Genomic DNA, 26,994 nt, shown 5'->3' on the forward strand with positions numbered 1-26,994 from the left:
ACAGCTTTTGTTTATGGCATCAACAACAAATCCTTGGTGGAAAGCTAGTACTTTGGAGTTGTGCATGTCGATCTACTTCGAGTAGATAACTTTTTATTAAAGGTTTTTCTAACCTTGCAGTAATAGTCAATGGTTGTGTCCTATAATTGTACTTAATTATAACAAAAGTTATATTCTTGACATAGATCTTAATAATTGCCATTTTATTTACAATTCAGAACATACTTGCCTGTTTTTAGTTATTTGTGGAGGTTTATACAACTTACATGTAGATATCTACATATAGTGTAGATGTCTACATATAGTGTAGATGTCTACATATAGTGTAGATATCTACATATAGTGTAGATATCTACATATAGTGTAGAAGTCTACATATAGTGTAGATATCTACATATAGTGTAGATGTCTACATATAGTGTAGATGTCTACATATAGTGTAGATATCTACATATAGTGTAGATGTCTACATATAGTGTAGATGTCTACATATAGTGTAGATGTCTACATATAGTGTAGATATCTACATATAGTGTAGATGTCTACATATAGTGTAGATGTCTAATGGATTCAAGTAATTTTTACAGCTTAAAATAATGCCACAAAATCTATATCACTTTTTTTAGCCCTCAAAGTTGAATCTTTTAGGTTTGGACGTTTTTTTTTTTTTACGTTGCATAGTGACACCGTTATTTTTATTTCTATGTGTTCTAGTTTTAAATATATTAGTGTCATCTTATCTATTTTAAAAATTATGTCATTTTTTCAAAAGAAACAAATCATCAAACTTCACCATAAAATAGTAGAAAGACTAGAAATATGCAGTAATACTAATATTCTCATAGTGTTTAGACATTTTGGAGAAAAACACAGAAAATGGAACTAAAGAATCCTTCTGGGAAGGATCGCAGAGTTCCAAATTATTTAGTCAAAGTCATTGGTCAGATTAAAGCATACACATTCAAGGCCATTGGTCAGATTAAAACATACACAGTCAAAGCCATTGGTCAGATTAAAACATACACATTCAAGACAATTGGTCAGATTAAAACATACACATTCAAGGCCATTGACCAGATTAAAACAAACACAGTCAAGGCCATTGGTCAAATTAAAACATACACATTCAAAACCATTGGCCAGATTAAAACAAACACAGTCAAGGCCATTGGTCAAATTAAAACATACACATTCAAAACCATTGGCCAGATTAAAACAAACACAGTCAAGGCCATTGGTCAGATTAAAACATACACATTCAAAACCATTGGTCAGATTGAAACATACACAGTCAATACCATTGGTCAGATTGAAACATACACATTCAATACAATTGATTTAAGCGAAAAAGATGCAACACTTTTATAATTTAATAGATAATGATAACAATTTGATACTACCATCAATTTTGGGTACTAAAGACTGCAATTTTCCAAGTCTGTATGCATATCTATGAAGAAGTCTATACGCATATCTATGAAGAAGTCTATATGCATATCTATGAAGAAGTCTATATGCATATCTATGAAGAATTCTATATGCATATCTATGAAGAAGTCTATATGCATATCTATGAAGAAGTCTATATGCATATCTATGAAGAAGTCTATACGCATATCTATGAAGAAGTCTATATGCATATCTATGAAGAAGTCTATACGCATATCTATGAAGAATTCTATACGCATATCTATGAAGAAGTCTATATGCATATCTATGAAGAAGTCTATATGCATATCTATGAAGAAGTCTATACGCATATCTATGAAGAAGTCTATATGCATATCTATGAAGAAGTCTATACGCATATCTATGAAGAAGTCTATACGCATATCTATGAAGAAGTCTATATGCATATCTATGAAGAAGTCTATACGCATATCTATGAAGAAGTCTATATGCATATCTATGAAGAAGTCTATATGCATATCTATGAAGAAGTCTATACGCATATCTTTGAAGAAGTCTATATGCATATCTATGAAGAATTCTATACGCATATCTATGAAGAAGTCTATATGCATATCTATGAAGAAGTCTATATGCATATCTATGAAGAAGTCTATACGCATATCTATGAAGAAGTCTATATGCATATCTATGAAGAAGTCTATATGCATATCTATGAAGAAGTCTATACGCATATCTATGAAGAAGTCTATACGCATATCTATGAAGAAGTCTATACGCATATCTATGAAGAAGTCTATATGCATATCTATGAAGAAGTCTATATGCATATCTATGAAGAAGTCTATACGCATATCTATGAAGAAGTCTATATGCATATCTATGAAGAAGTCTATACGCATATCTATGAAGAATTCTATACGCATATCTATGAAGAAGTCTATATGCATATCTATGAAGAAGTCTATACGCATATCTATGAAGAAGTCTATACGCATATCTATGAAGAAGTCTATATGCATATCTATGAAGAAGTCTATATGCATATCTATGAAGAAGTCTATACGCATATCTATGAAGAAGTCTATATGCATATCTATGAAGAAGTCTATACGCATATCTATGAAGAATTCTATACGCATATCTATGAAGAAGTCTATATGCATATCTATGAAGAAGTCTATACGCATATCTATGAAGAATTCTATACGCATATCTATGAAGAAGTCTATATGCATATCTATGAAGAAGTCTATATGCATATCTATGAAGAAGTCTATACGCATATCTATGAAGAAGTCTATATGCATATCTATGAAGAAGTCTATATGCATATCTATGAAGAAGTCTATACGCATATCTATGAAGAAGTCTATATGCATATCTATGAAGAAGTCTATACGCATATCTATGAAGAAGTCTATATGCATATCTATGAAGAAGTCTATATGCATATCTATGAAGAAGTCTATACGCATATCTATGAAGAATTCTATACGCATATCTATGAAGAAGTCTATATGCATATCTATGAAGAAGTCTATATGCATATCTATGAAGAAGTCTATATGCATATCTATGAAGAAGTCTATATGCATATCTATGAAGAAGTCTATACGCATATCTATGAAGAAGTCTATATGCATATCTATGAAGAATTCTATACGCATATCTATGAAGAATTCTATACGCATATCTATGAAGAAGTCTATACGCACATCTATGAAGAAGTCTATATGCATATCTATGAAGAAGTCTATATGCATATCTATGAATAAGTCTATATGCATATCTATGAAAAAGTCTATACACATATCTATGAAGAAGTCTATACGCATATCTATGAAGAAGTCTATATGCATATCTATGAAGAAGTCTATACGCATATCTATGAAGAATTCTATACACATATCTATGAAGAAGTCTATACGCATATCTATGAATAAGTCTATATGCATATCTATGAAAAAGTCTATACACATATCTATGAAGAAGTCTATATGCATATCTATGAAGAAGTCTATACGCATATCTATGAAGAATTCTATACGCATATCTATGAAGAAGTCTATATGCATATCTATGAAGAAGTCTATATGCATATCTATGAAGAAGTCTATATGCATATCTATGAATAAGTCTATATGCATATCTATGAAAAAGTCTATACACATATCTATAAAGAATTCTATACACATATCTATGAAGAATTCTATACGCATATCTATGAAGAATTCTATACGCATATCTATGAAGAAGTCTATATGCATATCTATGAAAAAGTCTATACACATATCTATGAAGAAGTCTATACGCATATCTATGAATAAGTCTATATGCATATCTATGAAAAAGTCTATACACATATCTATGAAGAAGTCTATACGCATATCCCTGAAGAAGTCTATACGCATATCTATGGAGAAGTCTATGCGCATATGTATAAAGAAGTCTATATGCATATCTATGAAGATGTCTATACGCATATCTATGAAGAATTCTATACGCATATCTATGAAGAAGTCTATATGCATATCTATGAAAAAGTCTATACACATATCTATGAAGAAGTCTATACGCATATCTATGAATAAGTCTATATGCATATCTATGAAAAAGTCTATACACATATCTATGAAGAAGTCTATACGCATATCCCTGAAGAAGTCTATACGCATATCTATGGAGAAGTCTATGCGCATATGTATAAAGAAGTCTATATGCATATCTATGAAGATGTCTATACGCATATCTATGAAGAATTCTATACGCATATCTATGAAGAAGTCTATATGCATATCTATGAAAAAGTCTATACACATATCTATGAAGAAGTCTATACGCATATCTATGAATAAGTCTATATGCATATCTATGAAAAAGTCTATACACATATCTATGAAGAAGTCTATACGCATATCCCTGAAGAAGTCTATACGCACATCTATGGAGAAGTCTATGCGCATATGTATAAAGAAGTCTATATGCATATCTATGAAGATGTCTATACGCATATCTATAAAGAAGTCTATATGCATATCTATGAAGAAGTCTATATGCATATCTATGAAGAAGTGTATATGCATATCTATGAAGAAGTCTATATGCATATCTGTGAAGAAGTCTATATGCATATCTATGAAGATGTCTATACGCATATCTTTGAAGAAGTCTGGATGCTTATCTATGAAGAAGTCTATATGCATATCTATGAAGAAGTCTATATGCATATCTATGAAGATGTCTATACGCATATCTATGAAGATGTCTATACGCATATCTATGAAGAATACCCTCTCATCAATTTTGTTAGGTTTTCAAGCCCCGCAATGATGGCATATCAAAAGCACTAAGGCAACCAGAGTGCAGCATTAGTTTTTTATATATTACTTTCTATATATTTCTTGCAAGAACAATAAATAACAATACACTTGAGTCATAAAAATATACGAAAATGGAATGATAGAAAGTGAGATATCACTTGCACACTGTAACCCACTCGTCATATTCACACTTGTCACATACAACGTAACAACACCAATGAAATTGACAGTTACATTTCTCAACCCTGCGAATCTTTTTAGTAAAATATCCTCTACCGCAACAAAGAGCTGCACAGCTATCTCTCTCAGAGGTTGTGCTGTTGCAGACGCGTCCCGATGTGCCGGCTATATTCAGGCTCAAAATTGGCTCGCAGTAAGTAGGTGACCTCTCTGTGTGGATCATATTTTTATTTATGTTTGCTCGAGTCTCATGACCTCTCATTTCTCTCACTTCATCTGATTCAACGAGCTCTCCTTCTAAAGCTTTCTCTTTGTCTACCTGCAAGCATTTATAGTCAAGACTCAAGGTAGACTACAACCAAAGGATCTTACAAGTTTAACTTTATTGGTTTATCGTCAGTCTGTGAAACTTGTGTCACATGGACCTGCATAATTGCAATTTTAGTTACAATTCGGAACATATTTGCCTGTTTTTAGTCGTTTTTGGAGGTTCCTACAACATAGAGATCTGCATATAAAAGTCTAATGGATTCCAACAATTTTTACAGCTTAAAATAATGCCAGCAAATCTATATCACATGTTTTAACCCTCAAAGTTGAATCTTTTAGCTTTGTCCGTTTCGTTATTTCTCTACTTTGCATAGTGACACTGTTGTTTCTGTCATCTGACAGCTACTCATCCATCACTAGTCTTTCACTGTGCTGAATATATTTCAACTTAAACTAAATTAAAGTTTTAAGTATATCGTGTCATCTTTTTCATCTTAAAAATCTTGTCACGAGAAACAACAATCTATCAGAGACCGGTGCAGGTCCATAATACTGTTGAGACCGGTACAGGTCCATAATACTGTTGAGACCGGTGCAGGTCCATCCATAATACTGTTGAGACCGGTGCAGGTCCATAATACTGGTGAGACTGGTGCAAGTCCATAATACTGTTGAGGCTGGTGCAGGTCCATAATACTGTTGAGACCGGTGCAGGTCCATAATACTGTTGAGACCGGTGCAGGTCCATAATACTGTTGAGACCGGTGCAGGTCCATAATACTGTTGAGACCGGTGCAGGTCCATAATACTGTTGAGACCGGTGCAGGTCCATAATACTGTTGAGACCGGTGCAGGTCCATAATACTGTTGAGACCGGTGTAGGTCTATAATACCGTTGAGACCGGTGCAGGTCTATAATACTGTTGAGACCGGTGCAGGTCCATAATATTGTTGAGACCGGTGCAGGTCCATAATGTTGTTGAGACCGGTGCAGGTCCATAATACTGTTGAGACCGGTGCAGGTCCATAATACTGTTGAGACCGGTGCAGGTCCACAGTTTTCATCTAACACATTTTAGGTTCCCTTTAGAGTAACTACTAAATGTCTAAGCTAGTGCCTTGTTTTGTGAAAAAAGTGCCTCTGAGCTGCAGATGAGAACTAACCCTCTTGTTATAAAATTAAACTAAGATTTTAGTAAAAGCTCCACAGTTTTATATATTTTTATATATTATAGTTTTATATACTACTGTAAGTAACACTTGTTTGCTACATAATTTGCTTTCACGCAAAAGATTAGATTTGAAAGATGTTTTCATATAATTTTAGTGAATGAAGTTATAGAGTGTTGAAGCACTTTTAGTTCTGTTGTATTTTGTTGGCTAAGCATGGGGCTTGCTAGTTTCAATTAATTGATAACATACAGTACTTGCTAGTGTCAACTAGTTGATAACACACAGTACTCGCTAGTGTCAACTAGTTGATAACATACAGTACTCGCTAGTGTCAACTAGTTGATAACACACAGTACTCGCTAGTGTCAACTAGTTGATAACACACAGTACTCGCTAGTGTCAACTAGTTGATAACATACAGTACTCGCTAGTGTCAACTAGTTGATAACATACAGTACTCGCTAGTGTCAACTAGTTGATAACATACAGTACTTGCTAGTGTCAACTAGTTGATAACATACAGTACTCGCTAGTGTCAACTAGTTGATAACACACAGTACTCGCTAGTGTCAACTAGTTGATAACATACAGTACTCGCTAGTGTCAACTAGTTGATAACATACAGTACTCGCTAGTGTCAACTAGTTGATAACATACAGTACTCGCTAGTGTCAACTAGTTGATAACATACAGTACTCGCTAGTGTCAACTAGTTGATAACATACAGTACTCGCTAGTGTCAACTAGTTGATAACATACAGTACTCGCTAGTGTCAACTAGTTGATATTAGAGGTAAACCGAGAGGCAAAGACTAACCATGACTGATGTGCTGTAGATGGTTTTTAATCGAGATCCGACTGCTTGAAAATCTGGAGTAGAAAGCCAGCAAGTTTTGATCTCACAGCTTGAGGACAGGCCATGACATTTGCATTTTGTACTTTTTTGGTCGATAACTGCCTGAAATTATATTTAATGCTTTTTCTCATTGCTATATCAACAAAAGGAAACACAACTTCTAAATTCAATTTCAAACCAGTTCTTGCAGCTTTAAATTGGGATGAAAATATTTTCTTAGGATTTGCTTATTTGACTCACCTTTCTTCCAACTTTACTATTCTGCGCTTGCATAATTAAATGTACCCCTTCTTCCTGATTTTGTAAGAACCTTCTTGAAAATTTGGCTCCAAAGCCTAAATCATGGCTGCAGCCTTTCCACTCGAAATCTGATACGTAGGGATCACGTTCACACCCGCAAGCAGGAATTTTGCCAAGAGAACAAGCTCGAGCTATTTGATGCAAAACACCGGCAGCGGCTACAGCTTGCGTGAACGAACTCTCCTTGTATCCTAAAATGGATGGCAGCATTGTTTCATGAATCTTTGGTATCAAATTTACACATACCGGGTCCTTTATATCGGTCTTGGCATTGTATCATTTAGGGTTAGTAGTACAAAATAGTTTGGTTCCAACAACCTTATTCTTTGATGATATTCATTTGGGTATGTTGCACACGTAAAACAAAGCCATGAAACTAAAATGTCTCTGCACGTGATTAGAGAATGTAGTAAAAGGTCACAAAAATAAAGCAACCAATAGCGTGTAGCAAGACATCGCCTCACCATACGTTGTTTAAACTCCTCTCCAAAAGATGGATTCAATTTAGATGTTAATCACGTTTTCATTAGCTTATGCTGAAGATACTGCAAACACCTTGTTCATGTCAAGTAGCACCCGACAGTATTAGCTGGGTTTGTTACCATGAATTGTCACAGAATCAATTATTGAGTTGGTTGCAAGCACAACACAATTGCAAGATGTGAATGCTGCTCAAACTTGAGTATACAAACAAGTGGACTAAAGTAAGTAGACAAACAAATTGATGACAATGAGCAAGTTGCTATATGGTTGAAATAAAAATTTGCTATGGCTTTGATATACGACGTTAAGGAAAATATAATACAGAAATCCTATTTTCTTCTATAATAATGGTGATAATGCGTGACACAGCACAAGTTGATGCCATCGTGCAGTTCTAATGCATCACAACCCTAGTATTAGCTAGTTGTAATGCATCACAACCTGGTATTACTAGTTCTAATGCATAACAACCTTGGTATTAGCTAGTTCTAATGCATCACAACCCTGATATTAGCTAGTTGTAATGCATCACAACCCTGATATTAGCTAGTTCTAATGCATCACAACCATGATATTAGTTAGTTCTAATGCATCACAACCCTGATATTAGCTAGTTGTAATGCATCACAACCCTAGTATTAGCTAGTTCTAATGCATCACAACCCTGATATTAGTTAGTTCTAATGCATCACAACCCTGGTATTAGCTAGTTCTAATGCATCACAACCCTGGTATTAGCTAGTTCTAATGCATCACAACCCTGGTATTAGCTAGTTCTAATGCATCACAACCCTGATATTAGCTAGTTCTAATGCATCACAACCTGGTATTAGCTAGTTCTAATGCATCACAACCTGGTATTAGCTAGTTCTAATGCATCACAACCCTGATATTAGCTAGTTCTAATGCATCACAACCTTGGTATTAGCTAGTTCTAATGCGTCACAACCCTGATATTAGCTAGTTGTAATGCATCACAACCCTGGTATTAGCTAGTTCTAATGCATCACAACCCTGATATTAGTTAGTTCTAATGCATCACAACCCTGATATTAGCTAGTTGTAATGCATCACAACCCTGATATTAGCTAGTTGTAATGCATCACAACCTGGTATTACTAGTTCTAATGCATAACAACCTTGGTATTAGCTAGTTCTAATGCATCACAACCCTGATATTAGCTAGTTCTAATGCATCACAACCCTAGTATTAGCTAGTTGTAATGCATCACAACCTGGTATTACTAGTTCTAATGCATAACAACCTTGGTATTAGCTAGTTCTAATGCGTCACAACCCTGATATTAGCTAGTTGTAATGCATCACAACCCTGATATTAGCTAGTTCTAATGCATCACAACCCTGATATTAGTTAGTTCTAATGCATCACAACCCTGATATTAGCCAGTTGTAATGCATCACAACCCTAGTATTAGCTAGTTCTAATGCATCACAACCCTGATATTAGTTAGTTCTAATGCATCACAACCCTGATATTAGCTAGTTCTAATGCATCACAACCTTGGTATTAGCTAGTTCTAATGCGTCACAACCCTGATATTAGCTAGTTGTAATGCATCACAACCCTGGTATTAGCTAGTTCTAATGCATCACAACCCTGATATTAGTTAGTTCTAATGCATCACAACCCTGGTATTAGCTAGTTGTAATGCATCACAACCCTGGTATTAGCTAGTTGTAATGCATCACAACCTGGTATTACTAGTTCTAATGCATAACAACCTTGGTATTAGCTAGTTCTAATGCATCACAACCCTGATATTAGCTAGTTCTAATGCATCACAACCCTAGTATTAGCTAGTTGTAATGCATCACAACCTGGTATTACTAGTTCTAATGCATAACAACCTTGGTATTAGCTAGTTCTAATGCGTCACAACCCTGATATTAGCTAGTTGTAATGCATCACAACCCTGATATTAGCTAGTTCTAATGCATCACAACCTTGGTATTAGCTAGTTCTAATGCGTCACAACCCTGATATTAGCTAGTTGTAATGCATCACAACCCTGATATTAGCTAGTTCTAATGCATCACAACCCTGATATTAGTTAGTTCTAATGCATCACAACCCTGATATTAGCTAGTTGTAATGCATCACAACCTGGTATTACTAGTTCTAATGCATAACAACCTTGGTATTAGCTAGTTCTAATGCATCACAACCCTGATATTAGCTAGTTCTAATGCATCACAACCCTGGTATTAGCTAGTTGTAATGCATCACAACCCTGATATTAGCTAGTTCTAATGCATCACAACCCTGATATTAGTTAGTTCTAATGCATCACAACCCTGATATTAGCTAGTTGTAATGCATCACAACCCTAGTATTAGCTAGTTGTAATGCATCACAACCTGGTATTACTAGTTCTAATGCATAACAACCTTGGTATTAGCTAGTTCTAATGCATCACAACCCTAGTATTAGCTAGTTGTAATGCATCACAACCTGGTATTACTAGTTCTAATGCATAACAACCTTGGTATTAGCTAGTTCTAATGCGTCACAACCCTGATATTAGCTAGTTGTAATGCATCACAACCCTGATATTAGCTAGTTCTAATGCATCACAACCCTGATATTAGTTAGTTCTAATGCATCACAACCCTGATATTAGCTAGTTGTAATGCATCACAACCTGGTATTACTAGTTCTAATGCATAACAACCTTGGTATTAGCTAGTTCTAATGCATCACAACCCTGATATTAGCTAGTTCTAATGCATCACAACCCTGGTATTAGCTAGTTGTAATGCATCACAACCCTGATATTAGCTAGTTCTAATGCATCACAACCCTGATATTAGTTAGTTCTAATGCATCACAACCCTGATATTAGCTAGTTGTAATGCATCACAACCTGGTATTACTAGTTCTAATGCATAACAACCTTGATATTAGCTAGTTGTAATGCATCACAACCCTGATATTAGCTAGTTCTAATGCATCACAGCCCTGGTATTAGCTAGTTGTAATGCATCACAACCCTGATATTAGCTAGTTCTAATGCATCACAACCCTGATATTAGTTAGTTCTAATGCATCACAACCCTGATATTAGTTAGTTCTAATGCATCACAACCCTGATATTAGCTAGTTGTAATGCATCACAACCTGGTATTACTAGTTCTAATGCATAACAACCTTGGTATTAGCTAGTTCTAATGCATCACAACCCTGATATTAGCTAGTTCTAATGCATCACAGCCCTGGTATTAGCTAGTTCTAATGCATCACAACCCTGATATTAGCTAGTTCTAATGCATCACAACCCTGATATTAGTTAGTTCTAATGCATCACAACCCTGATATTAGCTAGTTGTAATGCATCACAACCTGGTATTACTAGTTCTAATGCATAACAACCTTGGTATTAGCTAGTTGTAATGCATCACAACCCTGATATTAGCTAGTTCTAATGCATCACAACCCTGGTATTAGCTAGTTCTAATGCATCACAACCCTGATATTAGCTAGTTCTAATGCATCACAACCCTGATATTAGCTAGTTCTAATGCATCACAACCCTGGTATTAGCTAGTTCTAATGCATCAAAACCTTGATATTAGCTAGTTGTAATGCATCACAACCCTGGTATTAGCTAGTTGTAATGCATCACAACCCTGGTATTAGCTAGTTGTAATGCATCACAACCCTGGTATTAGCTAGTTCTAATGCATCACAACCCTGGTATTAGCTAGTTCTAATGCATCACAACCTTGGTATTAGCTAGTTGTAATGCATCACAACTTGGTATTAGCTAGTTCTAATGCATCACAACCCTGATATTAGCTAGTTCTAATGCATAAAAACCTTGATATTAGCTAGTTCTAATGCATAAAAACCTTGATATTAGCTAGTTGTAATGCATCACAACCCTGGTATTAGCTAGTTGTAATGCATCACAACCCTGGTATTAGCTAGTTCTAATGCATCACTACCTTGGTATTAGCTAGTTCTAATGCATCACTGCCCTGGTATTAGCTAGTTGTAATGCATCACAACCCTGGTATTAGCTAGTTCTAATGCATCCAAACCCTGGTATTAGCTAGTTCTAATGCATCACAACCTTGGTATTAGCTAGTTCTAATGCATCACTGCCCTGGTATTAGCTAGTTCTAATGCATTACAACCCTGGTATTAGCTAGTTGTAATGCATCACAACCCTGGTATTAGCTAGTTCTAATGCATCCAAACCCTGGTATTAGCTAGTTCTAATGCATCACAACCTTGGTATTAGCTAGTTCTAATGCATCACTGCCCTGGTATTAGCTAGTTCTAATGCATCACAACCCTGGTATTAGCTAGTTCTAATGCATCACAACCCTGGTATTAGCTAGTTCTAATGCATCACTGCCCTGGTATTAGCTAGTTGTAATGCATCACAACCCTGGTATTAGCTAGTTCTAATGCATTACAACCCTGGTATTAGCTAGTTCTAATGCATCCAAACCCTGGTATTAGCTAGTTCTAATGCATCACTGCCCTGGTATTAGCTAGTTCTAATGCATCACAACCCTGGTATTAGCTAGTTCTAATGCATCACAACCCTGATATTAGCTAGTTGTAATGCATCACAACCCTGGTATTAGCTAGTTGTAATGCATCACAACCCTGGTATTAGCTAGTTGTAATGCATCACAACCCTGGTATTAGCTAGTTCTAATGCATCCAAACCCTGGTATTAGCTAGTTCTAATGCATCACAACCTTGGTATTAGCTAGTTCTAATGCATCACTGCCTTGGTATTAGCTAGTTCTAATGCATCACAACCCTGGTATTAGCTAGTTCTAATGCATCCAAACCCTGGTATTAGCTAGTTCTAATGCATCACAACCCTGATATTAGCTAGTTGTAATGCATCACAACCCTGGTATTAGCTAGTTCTAATGCATCACAACCCTGGTATTAGCTAGTTCTAATGCATCCAAACCCTGGTATTAGCTAGTTCTAATGCATAAAAACCTTGATATTAGCTAGTTCTAATGCATAAAAACCTTGATATTAGCTAGTTGTAATGCATCACAACCCTGATATTAGCTAGTTGTAATGCATCACAACTCTGGTATTAGCTAGTTGTAATGCATCACAACCCTGGTATTAGCTAGTTCTAATGCATCTAAACCCTGGTATTAGCTAGTTCTAATGCATCACAACCTTGGTATTAGCTAGTTCTAATGCATCACTGCCCTGGTATTAGCTAGTTGTATTGCATCCAAACCCTGGTATTAGCTAGTTGTAATGCATCCAAACCCTGGTATTAGCTAGTTCTAATGCATCACAACCCTGATATTAGCTAGTTGTAATGCATCACAACTCTGGTATTAGCTAGTTGTAATGCATCACAACCCTGGTATTAGCTAGTTCTAATGCATCTAAACCCTGGTATTAGCTAGTTCTAATGCATCACAACCTTGGTATTAGCTAGTTCTAATGCATCACTGCCCTGGTATTAGCTAGTTGTATTGCATCCAAACCCTGGTATTAGCTAGTTGTAATGCATCCAAACCCTGGTATTAGCTAGTTCTAATGCATCACAACCCTGATATTAGCTAGTTGTAATGCATCACAACTCTGGTATTAGCTAGTTGTAATGCATCACAACCCTGGTATTAGCTAGTTCTAATGCATCTAAACCCTGGTATTAGCTAGTTCTAATGCATCACAACCTTGGTATTAGCTAGTTCTAATGCATCACTGCCCTGGTATTAGCTAGTTGTATTGCATCCAAACCCTGGTATTAGCTAGTTGTATTGCATCCAAACCTTGGTATTAGCTAGTTCTAATGCATCACAACCCTGGTATTAGCTAGTTCTAATGCATCACTGCCCTGGTATTAGCTAGTTCTAATGCATTACAACCTGGTATTAGCTAGTTGTATTGCATCACAACCCTAGTATTAGCTAGTTCTAATGCATCACTGCCCTGATATTAGCTAGTTCTAATGCATCACAACCCTGATATTAGCTAGTTCTAATGCATCACAACCCTAGTATTAGCTAGTTCTAATGCATCACAACCTTGGTATTAGCTAGTTGTAATGCATCACAACCCTGGTATTAGCTAGTTGTATTGCATCACAACCCTAGTATTAGCTAGTTCTAATGCATCACTGCCCTGATATTAGCTAGTTCTAATGCATCACAACCCTGGTATTAGCTAGTTCTAATGCATCACAACCCTGGTATTAGCTAGTTGTAATGCATCACAACCCTGGTATTAGCTAGTTCTAATGCATTACAACCCTGGTATTAGCTAGTATGTCAAATCAACATGATTCAGCCTTCAAATTTCATAAGAAAAACTAATTTCGTAGGTATTTTACACAGCTTTACTAAGGGAGATAATCACTAATAATATTTTGCATAGCTTTACTAAGGGGGATAATTCCTAATAATATTTTACATAGCTTTACTAAGGGAAATAATCACCAATAATTAGGTCTTTTGATAACATATTTTTGCTAGGAATTCATAATTGAGTGCAGCTAGAATGCTGCAGCTATATTATGCATGAACGCACATGCTTGACAAATACTGGCAGGGTGTGTTTGAAGCTGTCAACAGCTTTTCCCACACATAATGCTATGGTGATTTGGCGTGCATAGGCATGTGACATCTTTTTTAGTATTCACCACCTTGTCATTTTATTTTGACACTCACAACATAAAATATTTCTTAAAATATAATTTGTTGAATAAATCTCCTTTAACTACTGCACTTACCACAAAAGCCTTTACTGTTACATATTGCCATAAGCTAAAAACCATAATATAGCAACTAATCAATGGGAATAAAGTTTTTTATTTGTATGGAGTTGTTTTCCCTTTAGCCAGTGATATAACTAGTAAATGGAAAATCTCATCAAAAAATTGGCAAACTGAAAAAAGATGCAGTAAGGTTACCAGTGTTGTAAGACAGTCGACCAGAAGTCTATCTACTTGTTGCTGTTTTAAGTTGCTCATAGAGAAGAGGTAGCTATTACTACCTAAAGACTGACTCCATTGCTATTACTACCTAAAGAACTGACTCCATTGCTATCACTACCTAAAGAACTGACTCCATTGCTATTACTACCTAAAGAACTGACTCCATTGCTATTACTACCTAAAGAACTGACTCCATTGCTATTACTACCTAAAGAACTGACTCCATTGCTATTACTACCTAAAGAACTGACTCCATTGCTATTACTACCTAAAGACTGACTCCATTGCTATTACTACCTAAAGAGCTGACTCCATTGCTATTATTACCTAAAGAACTGACTCCATTGCTATTACTACCTAAAGAACTGACTCCATTGCTATTACTACCTAAAGAACTGACTCCATTGCTATTACTACCTAAAGAACTGACTCCATTGCTTTTACTACCTAAAAAACTGACTCCATTGCTATAGAAAGATCCAACCACAATGATTTTTAGGCAGCTTTTTGAATCTGTTTTGCATCAAACAAGAGCAACAACAATATGGGTACTCACTATCTTTCGGGTTTTCACCTCCTTATGGGTACTAACTGCCTTATAGGTAATAAAGTTTTTCTTTACAATTACTCTTGTTTATCGAGGTTATTTTTACCTGTTTTTAGCATCTCGTGATCGCCAATAATTCTCCCATCAAGGTTTGAACAGTTCCATCTGTGCCTTTCAAACTGACGTTTGCATTCATGAAGAGAAAGCTCTATTCCTAAAAGACCAAACACGTGTTTAATCTTCAGCAATAAGCTGGCAAGCTCTGGCAGGTGACTTATAGCCACCTGCAATATGACACTTTTTTGACATCTGCATGTAGTTGAGTTTTGCCACTCTTACCTGGTAAGTTTGTTTGGTGTTGAATATTTACACAATATTTGTATATTATATTATATTTATACAAAGGTGAATATAAAAATGCTTTAGGATCAGTTGTTAATTTCATCTCCCTTTCAAAAACCCAAAATAATTATTGCTCAATTGTGTGCAATATGCTATAGAAACTAATTCCTGTCAATGTGTCATTATTTACGCTTGTGAATTAATTTGCGTGTTTGAGGTTTTGTAAACACTGTTGAATATCTCCACCCAATTAAAATTTCACTGTTTTTGAGTGATGTTATATAACCGCTAATGATTAAAGCAAGGGAATTTGTATGATTACAGATGGTTGATATTCATAAGCTACAGGGTGGACGGCAGGATGCTTTGTGCCACTACTCTGAATTCAAAATGACCTTGTCTATATCGCAAGAAAGTAACACTAACCTTTACTCTTGCAAGATTCAGGAAAGATATCAATAATTTTGAGCTTCTGGAGTTGCCTGCTCATATATTTGTGCTCGGCAGCGCGAGTAAATATACTATGGAAGGGATTGTGAAGGTCCTGATAGAACATGTTTAGACAAACGATCGTGTTGATAAGCAAACTCTTTTATGTACATTTGTCAAATTTCACTTAATTAGGAGCATCATCCTTCCTGTAGCTGAATAAAATGTACACGAATATGTGGACTGCTGTTTAACACAGCTGGTTTTGACGAGCTATTTGATGACAAATAAAATAAATCTTATGTTATTATTTAAAACGGCTAATCAATGAGTTAACAAAATTCATACCTTCCATATAAGGCAATCATGCAAAAATTGATATCTGAATTACTTAGTTATCCTTTTAAATACAGCTAAATCACCGTCTAGACAGAAAAGGGAATAGTTTTAGTCCGCAGATCTTCTCATCATTTCTAATGAAATTATTTTTTCAATGAGTTTTAGGGCTTCTAGAAACAAAAATATTTTAGTGTTATGGTGGAGAGTTTGTTAGTCAAGATTAAATCTTACCCTAATTGTACTAAACATTGTCAGTGCCTTCCCTATGTACAACTGTACTGTGTACAAATCTTCACTATGTACAACTGTACTGTGTACAAGTCTTCACTATGTACAACTGTACTGTGTACAAGTCTTCACTATGTACAACCGTACTGAGTGAACATAAGAGCCAATAAGAATCTTTGATATTTTCATCTAACTAAACTCTAGGAGGTCACATGATCTTTCAAGTGAGCTGCTCGTTGCTATTTTGAATTATCCCAATGCTAGCCTTACGGATACTAGCATAGTCTGACTAATATCCTTACTGATGCTAGCATAGTGTGACTAATATCCTTACCAATGCTAGCATAGTCTGACTAATATCCTTACCAATGCTAGCATAGTGTGACTAATATCCTTACCAATGCTAGCATAGTGTGACTAATATCCTTACCAATGCTAGCATAGTCTGACTAATATCCTTACCAATGCTAGCATAGTGTGACTAATATCCTTACCAATGCTAGCATAGTCTGACTAATATCCTTACCAATGCTAGCATAGTGTGACTAATATCCTTACCAATGCTAGCATAGTCTGACTAATATCCTTACCAATGCTAGCATAGTGTGACTAATATCCTTACCAATGCTAGCATAGTGTGACTAATATCCTTACCAATGCTAGCATAGTGTGACTAATATCCTTACCAATGCTAGCATAGTGTGACTAATATCCTTACCAATGCTAGCATAGTCTGACTAATATCCTTACCAATGCTAGCATAGTGTGGCTAATATCCTTACCAATGCTAGCATAGTGTGACTAATATCCTTACCATTGCTAGCATAGTCTGACTAATATCCTTACCAATGCTAGCATAGTGTGACTAATATCCTTACCAATGCTAGCATAGTGTGACTAATATCCTTACCAATGCTAGCATAGTGTGACTTATATCCTTACCAATGCTAGCATAGTGTGACTTATATCCTTACCAATGCTAGCATAGTGTGACTTATATCCTTACCAATGCTAGCATAGTGTGACTTATATCCTTACCAATGCTAGCATAATGTGACTAATATTCTTAAAACGGAAAGCTCATTTTTAAGACCAGCACACCTGAAACTCTTCAACTCCGATTTTGTCTTGTAGGCTGACCACCATTGAAGCATCAGTGTCTATAAATGCAAATGCGAGCAGGCTGTGACAATTGTGACAACTTACCCTGCATGGCCGAGGCGGTAGCACGGGGATATTTTTGGCAGATGTTACGCTGCTGTGAGTTTAGATCGGGATAATCTTCACAGATCTTCTTAGGGTCTATAGTTGGTTCCATCGGATCGTTAAACGTCATTATGCCTTCTCGTGACTCTCTGCAAGCGCAATAGAAGGATTTTCTGTTTTTATTACTTTGTATAGCTGCCCATATTAACTTTGATCAACTCTCCATATTAACTTTGATCAACTCTCTGAGAATATTATTGTTGGTAACTGGTGGTAAAATACTGCATCGGTTTTCTGCCTGAGTTCTCACACAAAAATAAAAAAATTTTATTGACTCATAAGCTATCATTGAGTTACTATAGCTATGAAGATATCATTGAGTTACTATAGCTATGAAGATATCATTGAGTTACTATAGCTATGAAGATATCATTGAGTTACTATAGCTATGAAGATATCATTGAGTTACTATAGCTATGAAGATATCATTGAGTTACTATAGCTATGAAGATATCATTGAGTTACTATAGCTATGAAGATATCATTGAGTTACTATAGCTATGAAGATATCATTGAGTTACTATAGCTATGAAGATATCATTGTATTATTAAGAAGATCATCATAGCGATAAGTTTATATTTGCCTGCTGATTGGTTTATTAGATCACGTTTGATGCGTTCTTAAAAACTGCAGAACTACGCGATGTCTATGCTAGCTGCCAATTTCTTCCTACGGGTCATCACCAAGTCCAACACTAGAATTTGCACAGCGATAAATACAAATCAAATTGAAATCAGCCGGATCGAATGAAAGTTTTTAAGAGATGATAGTACGACCCGCAACTTTATTGGATCAGAGGCTAACAATAAAACAACAAGCACTTTTGTTGTAATTAAATGAAAAGCCGAAGTGATAATTCAAATCAGCGAGTGGGTTGCAGCACACAGGATTCGAATTCAGTCTTTTGGCTCACTAGCCAGGAACTAGTCAGAAACGCAGTTATCTGTGCCAATCAACCATTTTACTGCATTTGGGAACAATTATACGGGACTGCTTGAATCCTCGGCTTTACTATAATGAGAGTCGTGTTCATTTGTCCTTTGGTCTGTCCAAAGCCAGGGGGATTTGGGAAGAAGGTTTGTATCACAGATGATTTGAACTCGAACATTCCGCTTTGAAGCTTAACACGCTACCGTTGCATCGCCCATCCACCTCATTGGATTCAGGTATAATTCTCCAGATTGTTATTACACCTAATGAGGATAGCCTGCTCTATGGTCTCATGGTGTGATCACAACTGTCAGCTGCACACACCGCAGGTTCTTGCATCTGACACCCGCACGCACGTAATACATACGCATAATAGAGTTAAATCCTTGTCATCTCTTGATGATTGGCATATCACGCTGCAAGCTTTGAATTTTTCTATTTACTCTGACTATCGATGCCTTATCCTTCTTTATTGTTGACCATAAAATGCATATCAGCTGCATTTGTTTTTAAGTGACACGGTTTTACAAAGATTAATTCAATCCTTAATAAATCTGTTGGGGTTTATCCTTAGTCCCAAGATTTCCAAACATATTACCATGTTTCTCATGACGGAATAGGATAATAGAGAGATACGGATTGTAAAAAAGCGTCTTGCCCTGTTTATAGACAGTATTCCATTTAAATAGGCGCCTTGAAGTCAGAACAAGAATTTGACTCCTGTTTTGTTCGACTCATATTGGCTTGGATATATATTTCACCAGTTAATGAGAGTAATAAATAATGACTCCCACGAACTGGCAACATATTAATAAGCGATGAATATATAAACATTGAGGGCAAGATATTAGCTGAAGAAAAGGCAAACCCTTTGATGATTTTAAACAGAAGGGACTCATACAACTCTCCTTTACTAAATTTGCCTCTTGCTACAGATAAAATGTGAAGGTTTTCTTTCAGAGCATATTTTTTGCAACCGTGCCAACTGTGCACAAGATAGCTTGACTGTCACTCGTAAGTAATTAGGTCTGCTTCGGTCGGCTGACGCACCAACTAAAAAGTTTTTTTCTGTACACACTCTCATTTTTAAAGCTCCCATAATGCTTAGGTTTAGCTGACCATTATGTAACGCGTTTCATGACCGCCGTCAATAAGATAAAAAACCCGCATGCACCTGTAGCTTAGTCACTAAATTATTTCCGTAAACAATTGTTATAGAGATGTGACAGGCTGAGCTGGTGTTCTATAGATGATGTAAGCGTGTCACCAGTCAACGTGTGACTATTGGTATGGATTATTAAGATAATCTTTGAAAATCTGCCAATTGTGTTTCACAGTTTCCTAATCTCAAAACAAAGGTTCCTAGGCTATTGCCAGAGCTGGATTTTTACTGGTTTTGCTTGATTCCTAGGCTATTAGTAGTGCTAGGTTATGTACCAGTTTTAATTTTAACGTAAATTCTTTAGCTCTGAAAGTTTCAAACTATCACAAAATTGAGACAAAAAGGGTTTTTATATTGCCGTTTTTCAGGTTATCAATTTGACGCAACTCTAAAAGTAATAATTATAATATAGATAATAACAATAATAACAGTCATTAGTTACCAACTCTTATTATTTCGTGAGGAAGATTTACAAAAGCATTCCCAATGTTTGGAATAGCCACTCTTGTCAACATATTCTTTGCTAGCAGAAAACCACGAACACAAAGAGCTCAATACTATCATTGAAATGAGGAGCAAAAAAACAAAGTTCTAGTTGCTTAACGACTGACAGAGATATAGATTGCAGAGACAGAGACATTATAGACACAAAAGCCTCAGAGTTGGTTTCTCGTCATCTGTTCACTGATTTTCGCATAACTAAATGTTCTGTTGACCGTTTGCTTTTTATCAATTTTATCTCAGTTGTTTGCCAACCCTAATTGACTGGACGTATTCAACAGTCTTGATACACCTTTTACCATCCCTGCCCTCTATATTTATCTGCCATTAAGGTCATAGATGGCCTCTCCAGTAGTCACTCAAAGAAATACATGACACACTTCATGCGTTTATACATATCCGTTTGACAGGCAGCTTCAGCATTGAAAGCCTTCCGGTTTGAACAGCGGCTCAAATACTGAAGACACGCTTAGATACATACACATACATACATACACGATCATAATCGACTTACTATACTATTACAACAATAGAGTATACCTACTTACATGTTCTCTGTATAGGCAGCCGTTAGGAGAAAGATAAATATTTTAAGCATGTGCCAACTTGAAAATGTCCTTTTGACCAGCGGGTTGTGCGTGTTGAACATCCTCAGTATATGTATGTTTGTATGTTCAAGCGCAGATGACTGTCACTTTTCACGCCACTCAGGGGGTGATGACTGCAACCGAAATCACCGTCTTCTTATCACAAAACGGAGTGACTATAGAGTTGAACTTTCTGCAGACTCTGACAGTGCTGAAGATAGGCAAGCGTGATTTCTATTTCCATACAAATGATGTGTATGTATATAAAGATACGATTTATGCAGACCTGCCATATGTCACAGCTTAAATCTGCTAGCTCTTTAGATGCTTGACACCATTATATTATTTTATTATGCTATTTTCTGTTAGGTACATTTTTGGCCTTCATTCAAGAAAAATGATTTACATTCTGTAAATAACAATAATAACAATAATAACAATAATAACAATAATAACAATAATAACAATAATAACAATAATAACAATGATTTACATTCTGTATGCAGAAAAAGGAGACATTAAAAAAGAAAAAAGCCTCTGAGAGTAAACACCAAAGACTTGATATTGCTATTCCTAGGGCTTAATATAACATAACTGCCAAACGGCGTATTTCACAAACCTGACAAACACAACCTAATAAACAGTAACCTGAATAATTGCTCTAATTAATAATCATACATTTTGATTTATTTAAATATCATGACTAGAATGAAACTTTTGGATTTATTGGCTGACAATTCTTTAATATTCTTGTTTAGTTCCAAAAAGATCTTTGTCCATCGTCACACTAGCCACTTGGCATGTCTGATATTGGCAAGTGTCAATAAGTGATACAGAAAATTAGCGCCCACCCGCAAACAATGGCTAACGTACTAACCGTGTTTGTACTACCCTAAGAATGATATAACAATTTTGCTTAAACCAACACTATACAATATTTTGAAACAACATGTCAAATAGACAATTATAGCCTACTTTTTATGTCCTTTAAAAGGAGTGGTCAATACAATCACCCGCATTCATTGATTAATTATCGGTCTAGCTTCAATAACCTGTCGCTATTACTAGGCTATTAATTACCCAAATTGAAATCTATAGTTGACTGAAACTTGATCAAGTGAGTGTGGGACATTGTGAACTGCCATGTTCTTTCACAACATATCATTGCAAAGAATAACAGCTCGGCCATTGTATCAGCCTATCCCAAGGCTTGTGGCCTCTTCGCATCAATGCCAGCACCAAGCAATGACAATCAGTATATTTATTATACACAAGGGTAGGTTCTGAATGAATAGTGTCCATAGCTGACACCCGTGTCAAAATTCAATTGCCATTCATGTCGCCGCACTCTCCAACTACAAATAGCCGTTTTGTAAAAGTTGTCAAAATATTATTTTATTGTTATTGACATGTTTGAAAATTCTGGCAGGTGACAGTGAATGATAAAAACAACAGGCAAACTAAATGAATTAGTGTAGCCGTAGACACAGTATGTGTGCACAAGGCTTTTTACAGGAACTTGATAAACTCTTACATAACCCTCTGCCTGTCAAAGGATGCTCAGGGTGCCTCCTTGAGAGACCAAATAATCTGTCCTGGAGATGACATTGTCACATTGTCTTTATGGTTGTTAGTAGTTAGGATGTATCATACCCTATGTTGCCAGTCGATGAAGTGGATTTGGAGTTGTGCGCGAATGTTGAGTTACCGTGCAATAAGTGTTTTAATGGACATTGGCATGTTGCGGATTAACCCAAGTACTTTGTTAAAAAAGATAAGGAATTCTGCTCCAGAGGTCATAGCCGCACACTCCTTTCCCGTCAAATCGAAACAAGAATTACTGAAGTGCGGGGGGGGGGGGGGGGGGGGGATTGGGTGGAAATGTTTAAAATGGAATAGCTTGCTTGGCATTTTCTTGCTCAATATCTACAAGTGCCATTTCCATCTTTCGTAAGAAAGAACCATTCAGCAAAAATTTGCCAGTTACAAGACAGTTACTCACTTGACTTGCGAGTTTTTGTCATTTACATCTTGCAGACGGACGCAAACTCGAATGCCTCAAGTTTATGACTGGCCATACGTAGGAACCATAGAAGCCATAAGAACCATAGGAGCCATAGGAACCATAGGAACCATAGGAACCATAGGAGCCATAGGAACCATAGGAACCATAGGAACCATAGGAGCCATAGGAACCATAGGAACCATAGGAACCATAGGAGCCACAGGAACCATAGGAACCATAGGAACCATAGGAACCATAGGAACCATAGGAACCATAGGAACCATAGGAACCATAGGAACCATAGGAACCATAGGAACCATAGGAGCCATAGGAACCATAGGAACCATAGGAACCATAGGAGCCACAGGAACCATAGGAACCATAGGAACCATAGGAACCATAGGAACCATAGGAACCATAGGAACCATAGGAACCATAGGAACCATAGGAACTATAGGAGCCATAGGAACCATAGGAACCATAGGAACCATAGGAGCCATAGGAACCATAGGAACCATAGGAACCATAGGAACCATAGGAACCATAGGAACCATAGGAACCATAGGAACCATAGGAACCATAGGAACCATAGGAACCATAGGAACCATAGGAACGCAGTGATTACAGCTGGCAGCCAATAAGCTTTTTGTGAACTTGAATTTGGCACTCTCTATATGAGTCAGCGAGTTCTGACAGCTAAAATAGTTGATAGTGCATAACAACATACATGTGCATGTACTTGTCTTTTTGATGTTGGGTACAAAGTGAATGACTTCCTACCATTTTTCCAATATTAACTTCCGCAAATGTGTAGACGGGTAAGTTTTCTTGTGTAAAGTGATATATGAAAAAGGTTGGCTGTTAACGACATCTCCTATTTTACAATCAGATAATTTTAAATTATTATTTTACAAATGGCAGCCATTTCTGTCTTTTTATAGACTAAATCAAAGGGTTATCTTTATGCAAACTTGACAACTGTGACTCTTCTAAGGGGTGTTATCATCCTAAATGTCTGTAAGTTCCATTGGCTCAGACATAATTGTTTTGAAAGGGAATCATAAAACCTTGCATCTGCAGTGGCTGTCTATGGACTCGTAACTTCAGTAGCTTGAATGTCTATCTAAAGTCATCACTCGAAATTCAGCTGTGTAAAATATAAGCAACAAATTGCGAAAGATGCCCAAAAGATTTTCATTTTGTTTTCTCAGGTTGTATTAATTGTAGCACTACCAAATCCCTTTTTGTAATCGTAGCAAAACAGACTTTGTTTATCCATTAAATTCTAATTCTTTCACATTTACTTTTTAACACCTTTTTTTCTTTGAATTTATTTGAGCTACACAAAAAACTTTTCTCATGATAAGAAGTTTGAAAGTTAGAATAGTAAATATTGTAGTATGTTAAATTAAAATAAACTTTCTGTACAAATACTTTTTCATCACCTAACACCGCGCATTCACCTAGTAATTCTGTATATTAGCATGCGGCCCGTCCTACCATCAAGCAGTGCCTCAACAGCAGTATACGGTGGCTTATTCTATGAATGAAGACCATAGAGGGCATATATACAGTGAAGTATATTGTTATTAGTATAATTGGAATGAGAGTATAGAATAACAGACAGACAAGTCTAAAAAAACAGTTGGAAGATTTATCGCAATTTAGCCATATTTGTGCAAATACAAAAAGTATGAAGAAAGTCGACTTTATATCTCTGGTGTTATGTATTAGTTGTGAGGTTCTTAAAACTTGACTTATAAAAAGCGACCACAACTGTGCTGACTAGAAGAGAATAAGGCTTCTACTGGTGATGCTTTAGTTGTGTAACTTTATTACTATATGTATCTAACATCAGCATCTGCCTTGAAGTCTGTAATAGATGATACTAAGATAAAACTACAAGCTAACCTTGATAGAATTAAATGCAATTACATGGTATAATGAACACAATAATAAAACATATGAATGAATGTATGATGGAGGACAAATAGCACAATAATATTCAAGAAAGTATAGAAATATGCATATGTAGTTGATTGACCTTTTGCCTCCAATGTCAGGCACATTGTTGAATATAAGCTGAATATAAAGTAATAAAATATGATTGAAACAAAATATTGGTTATGCTGATTGCATGAAGGCAAACAGTAAACTAACTAAGAAAGAACAAAAAACTGCTGATCTGGTTGTACGGTGTTGTGACATGGTGTGTTCCCTAAATTTATTGGTGTGTGTGTTACAACCAGCCATATTTCTAGACCAATTGGAACTGGACACACCACGCCACAAAGGTCAGAGGTTGGCCTGACCACCCACTGGCAGCCATAAAAAATCAGTGCAAAGGCATGACGTCTGTGGAGCCATCTCAGGTCAAATATTTCTTTCACATTATTAGACAATCTTTACTATAGCAAGAGCTGTGTCCGCCTGTCCGTTTGAAGCCGCGCTAAGAGTACCAGGAAAAAGATTGCATTGCACACGAAGCAAACTCAAATATTCGAATTAGCAGCCACGCGTTCGACCAACTGCGCTGCTCAACTACCAGCAAGTGAAATGAAGAATATTTGTACATTTAGTTATTACACCTGACGACCGCTCACTGCGGACAGGACTGCCTGGATACTAGTAAAAAGTAAGTCCATCCTCAGGCTTGTTAACAATTCTACTAACAACAATAAGTGGTTCATTTTATGGCTTTCTCTTTTTCTAGCCTTTTCTAGATTTTATCTAATGATTACATATATAATATTTGAGCGTATTACCGGGTATTTGCTTTTAATATCACTTCCTTTTTATGGTCCTTTAAACAAAAAATTTTCACTCACTTTTGGGCTCTACTAAGTGCAGTAAAACTGTCAGAAAGCTGCCAATACAAAGATTGTAATGATATAATGTACACTATTATACGATCATCTGCAGTTGTACACTTAAAACCGTTTATTGAACTCAACACAATAAATTCTGGCTAACATTGCCTGATACTAAACAATGTTGACATGTTGATGCCTTTAGAGGAGATACTAAAATCATACCTGATATCTGACTCATACTTTCGTGAGCAATTACAAATGTAGTCTTGCCTAAGAAAGGTGTTAGTGTTGTAACTGAAAGACGACATTAGACTCGTATTTACAAACAGTTTTCAAAATAGAGCAACTCTTTTCTCAACTCATTCTCAGTTAGCCAAACTCTGGATTTACCAATTTTAGCCTGCTGCTTATTTAATGGCATACATCAAAGATGCTGATCTAGCATTTTATTGATGTTTGCACAATTAAAAAGGACGATGTAAAATTGTTACAGTATTACATATTTTCATGACAGGTGACTGTTTAGTTATAATAACAGATTAATCATAAACAAAGTACTATGACAGCCAGTTAGTACTGAGTTGTTTCTGCTCTGTCCTTATCTCTCCAGAATCTTTACTATAATAGTAGGGATGGCCGTCCGTCTGTATACCGATCTGATGGTAATAACTAGTATACTGATCTGATGGTAATAACTAGTATACTGATCTGATGGTAATAACTAGTATACTGATCTGATGGTAATAACTAGTATACTGATCTCTTGGTAATAACTAGTATACTGATCTGATGGTAATAACTAGTATACTGATCTGATGGTAATAACTAGTATACTGATCTGATGGTAATAACTAGTATACTGATCTGATGTTAATAACTAGTATACTGATCTGATG

The 26,994-nt window shown here is 36.0% G+C and overlaps 3 protein-coding genes across 4 annotated transcripts; 1 reads left to right on the forward strand and 2 right to left on the reverse strand.

Moving 5' to 3' along the window:
• Positions 1–2,820: 2,820 nt before the first annotated feature.
• On the forward strand, positions 2,821–4,743 carry LOC137388183 (fap1 adhesin-like). The gene has a single exon (XM_068074687.1). It carries the CDS (start codon positions 2,821–2,823, stop codon positions 4,741–4,743), a length of 1,923 nt encoding a protein of 640 aa, XP_067930788.1.
• Positions 4,744–4,774: 31 nt separating this feature from the next.
• On the reverse strand, positions 4,775–21,493 carry LOC137387458 (protein Wnt-10a-like). Of its 2 annotated transcripts, none has more exons than XM_068073887.1 (6): positions 21,242–21,493; positions 18,040–18,188; positions 15,602–15,709; positions 7,453–7,703; positions 7,174–7,314; positions 4,775–5,232 (listed from the first exon to the last, which is right to left on the reverse strand). In XM_068073887.1, exons 1-6 carry the CDS (start codon positions 21,340–21,342, stop codon positions 4,888–4,890), a joined length of 1,095 nt encoding a protein of 364 aa, XP_067929988.1. In that variant the 5' UTR covers positions 21,343–21,493; the 3' UTR covers positions 4,775–4,887. The 2 variants fall into 2 exon arrangements, with proteins under 2 accessions (XP_067929988.1, XP_067929989.1); XM_068073888.1 differs by having other exon boundaries at positions 21,238–21,493.
• Positions 21,494–23,344: 1,851 nt separating this feature from the next.
• On the reverse strand, positions 23,345–23,893 carry LOC137388184 (uncharacterized). The gene has a single exon (XM_068074688.1). The coding sequence runs from the start codon at positions 23,891–23,893 to the stop codon at positions 23,345–23,347; it is 549 nt and encodes a 182-aa protein (XP_067930789.1).
• Positions 23,894–26,994: the final 3,101 nt, after the last annotated feature.

The sequence above is a fragment of the Watersipora subatra genome, chromosome 2 (genome assembly GCF_963576615.1).
Source record: "Watersipora subatra chromosome 2, tzWatSuba1.1, whole genome shotgun sequence".
Lineage (NCBI taxonomy): Eukaryota > Metazoa > Bryozoa > Gymnolaemata > Cheilostomatida > Watersiporidae > Watersipora > Watersipora subatra.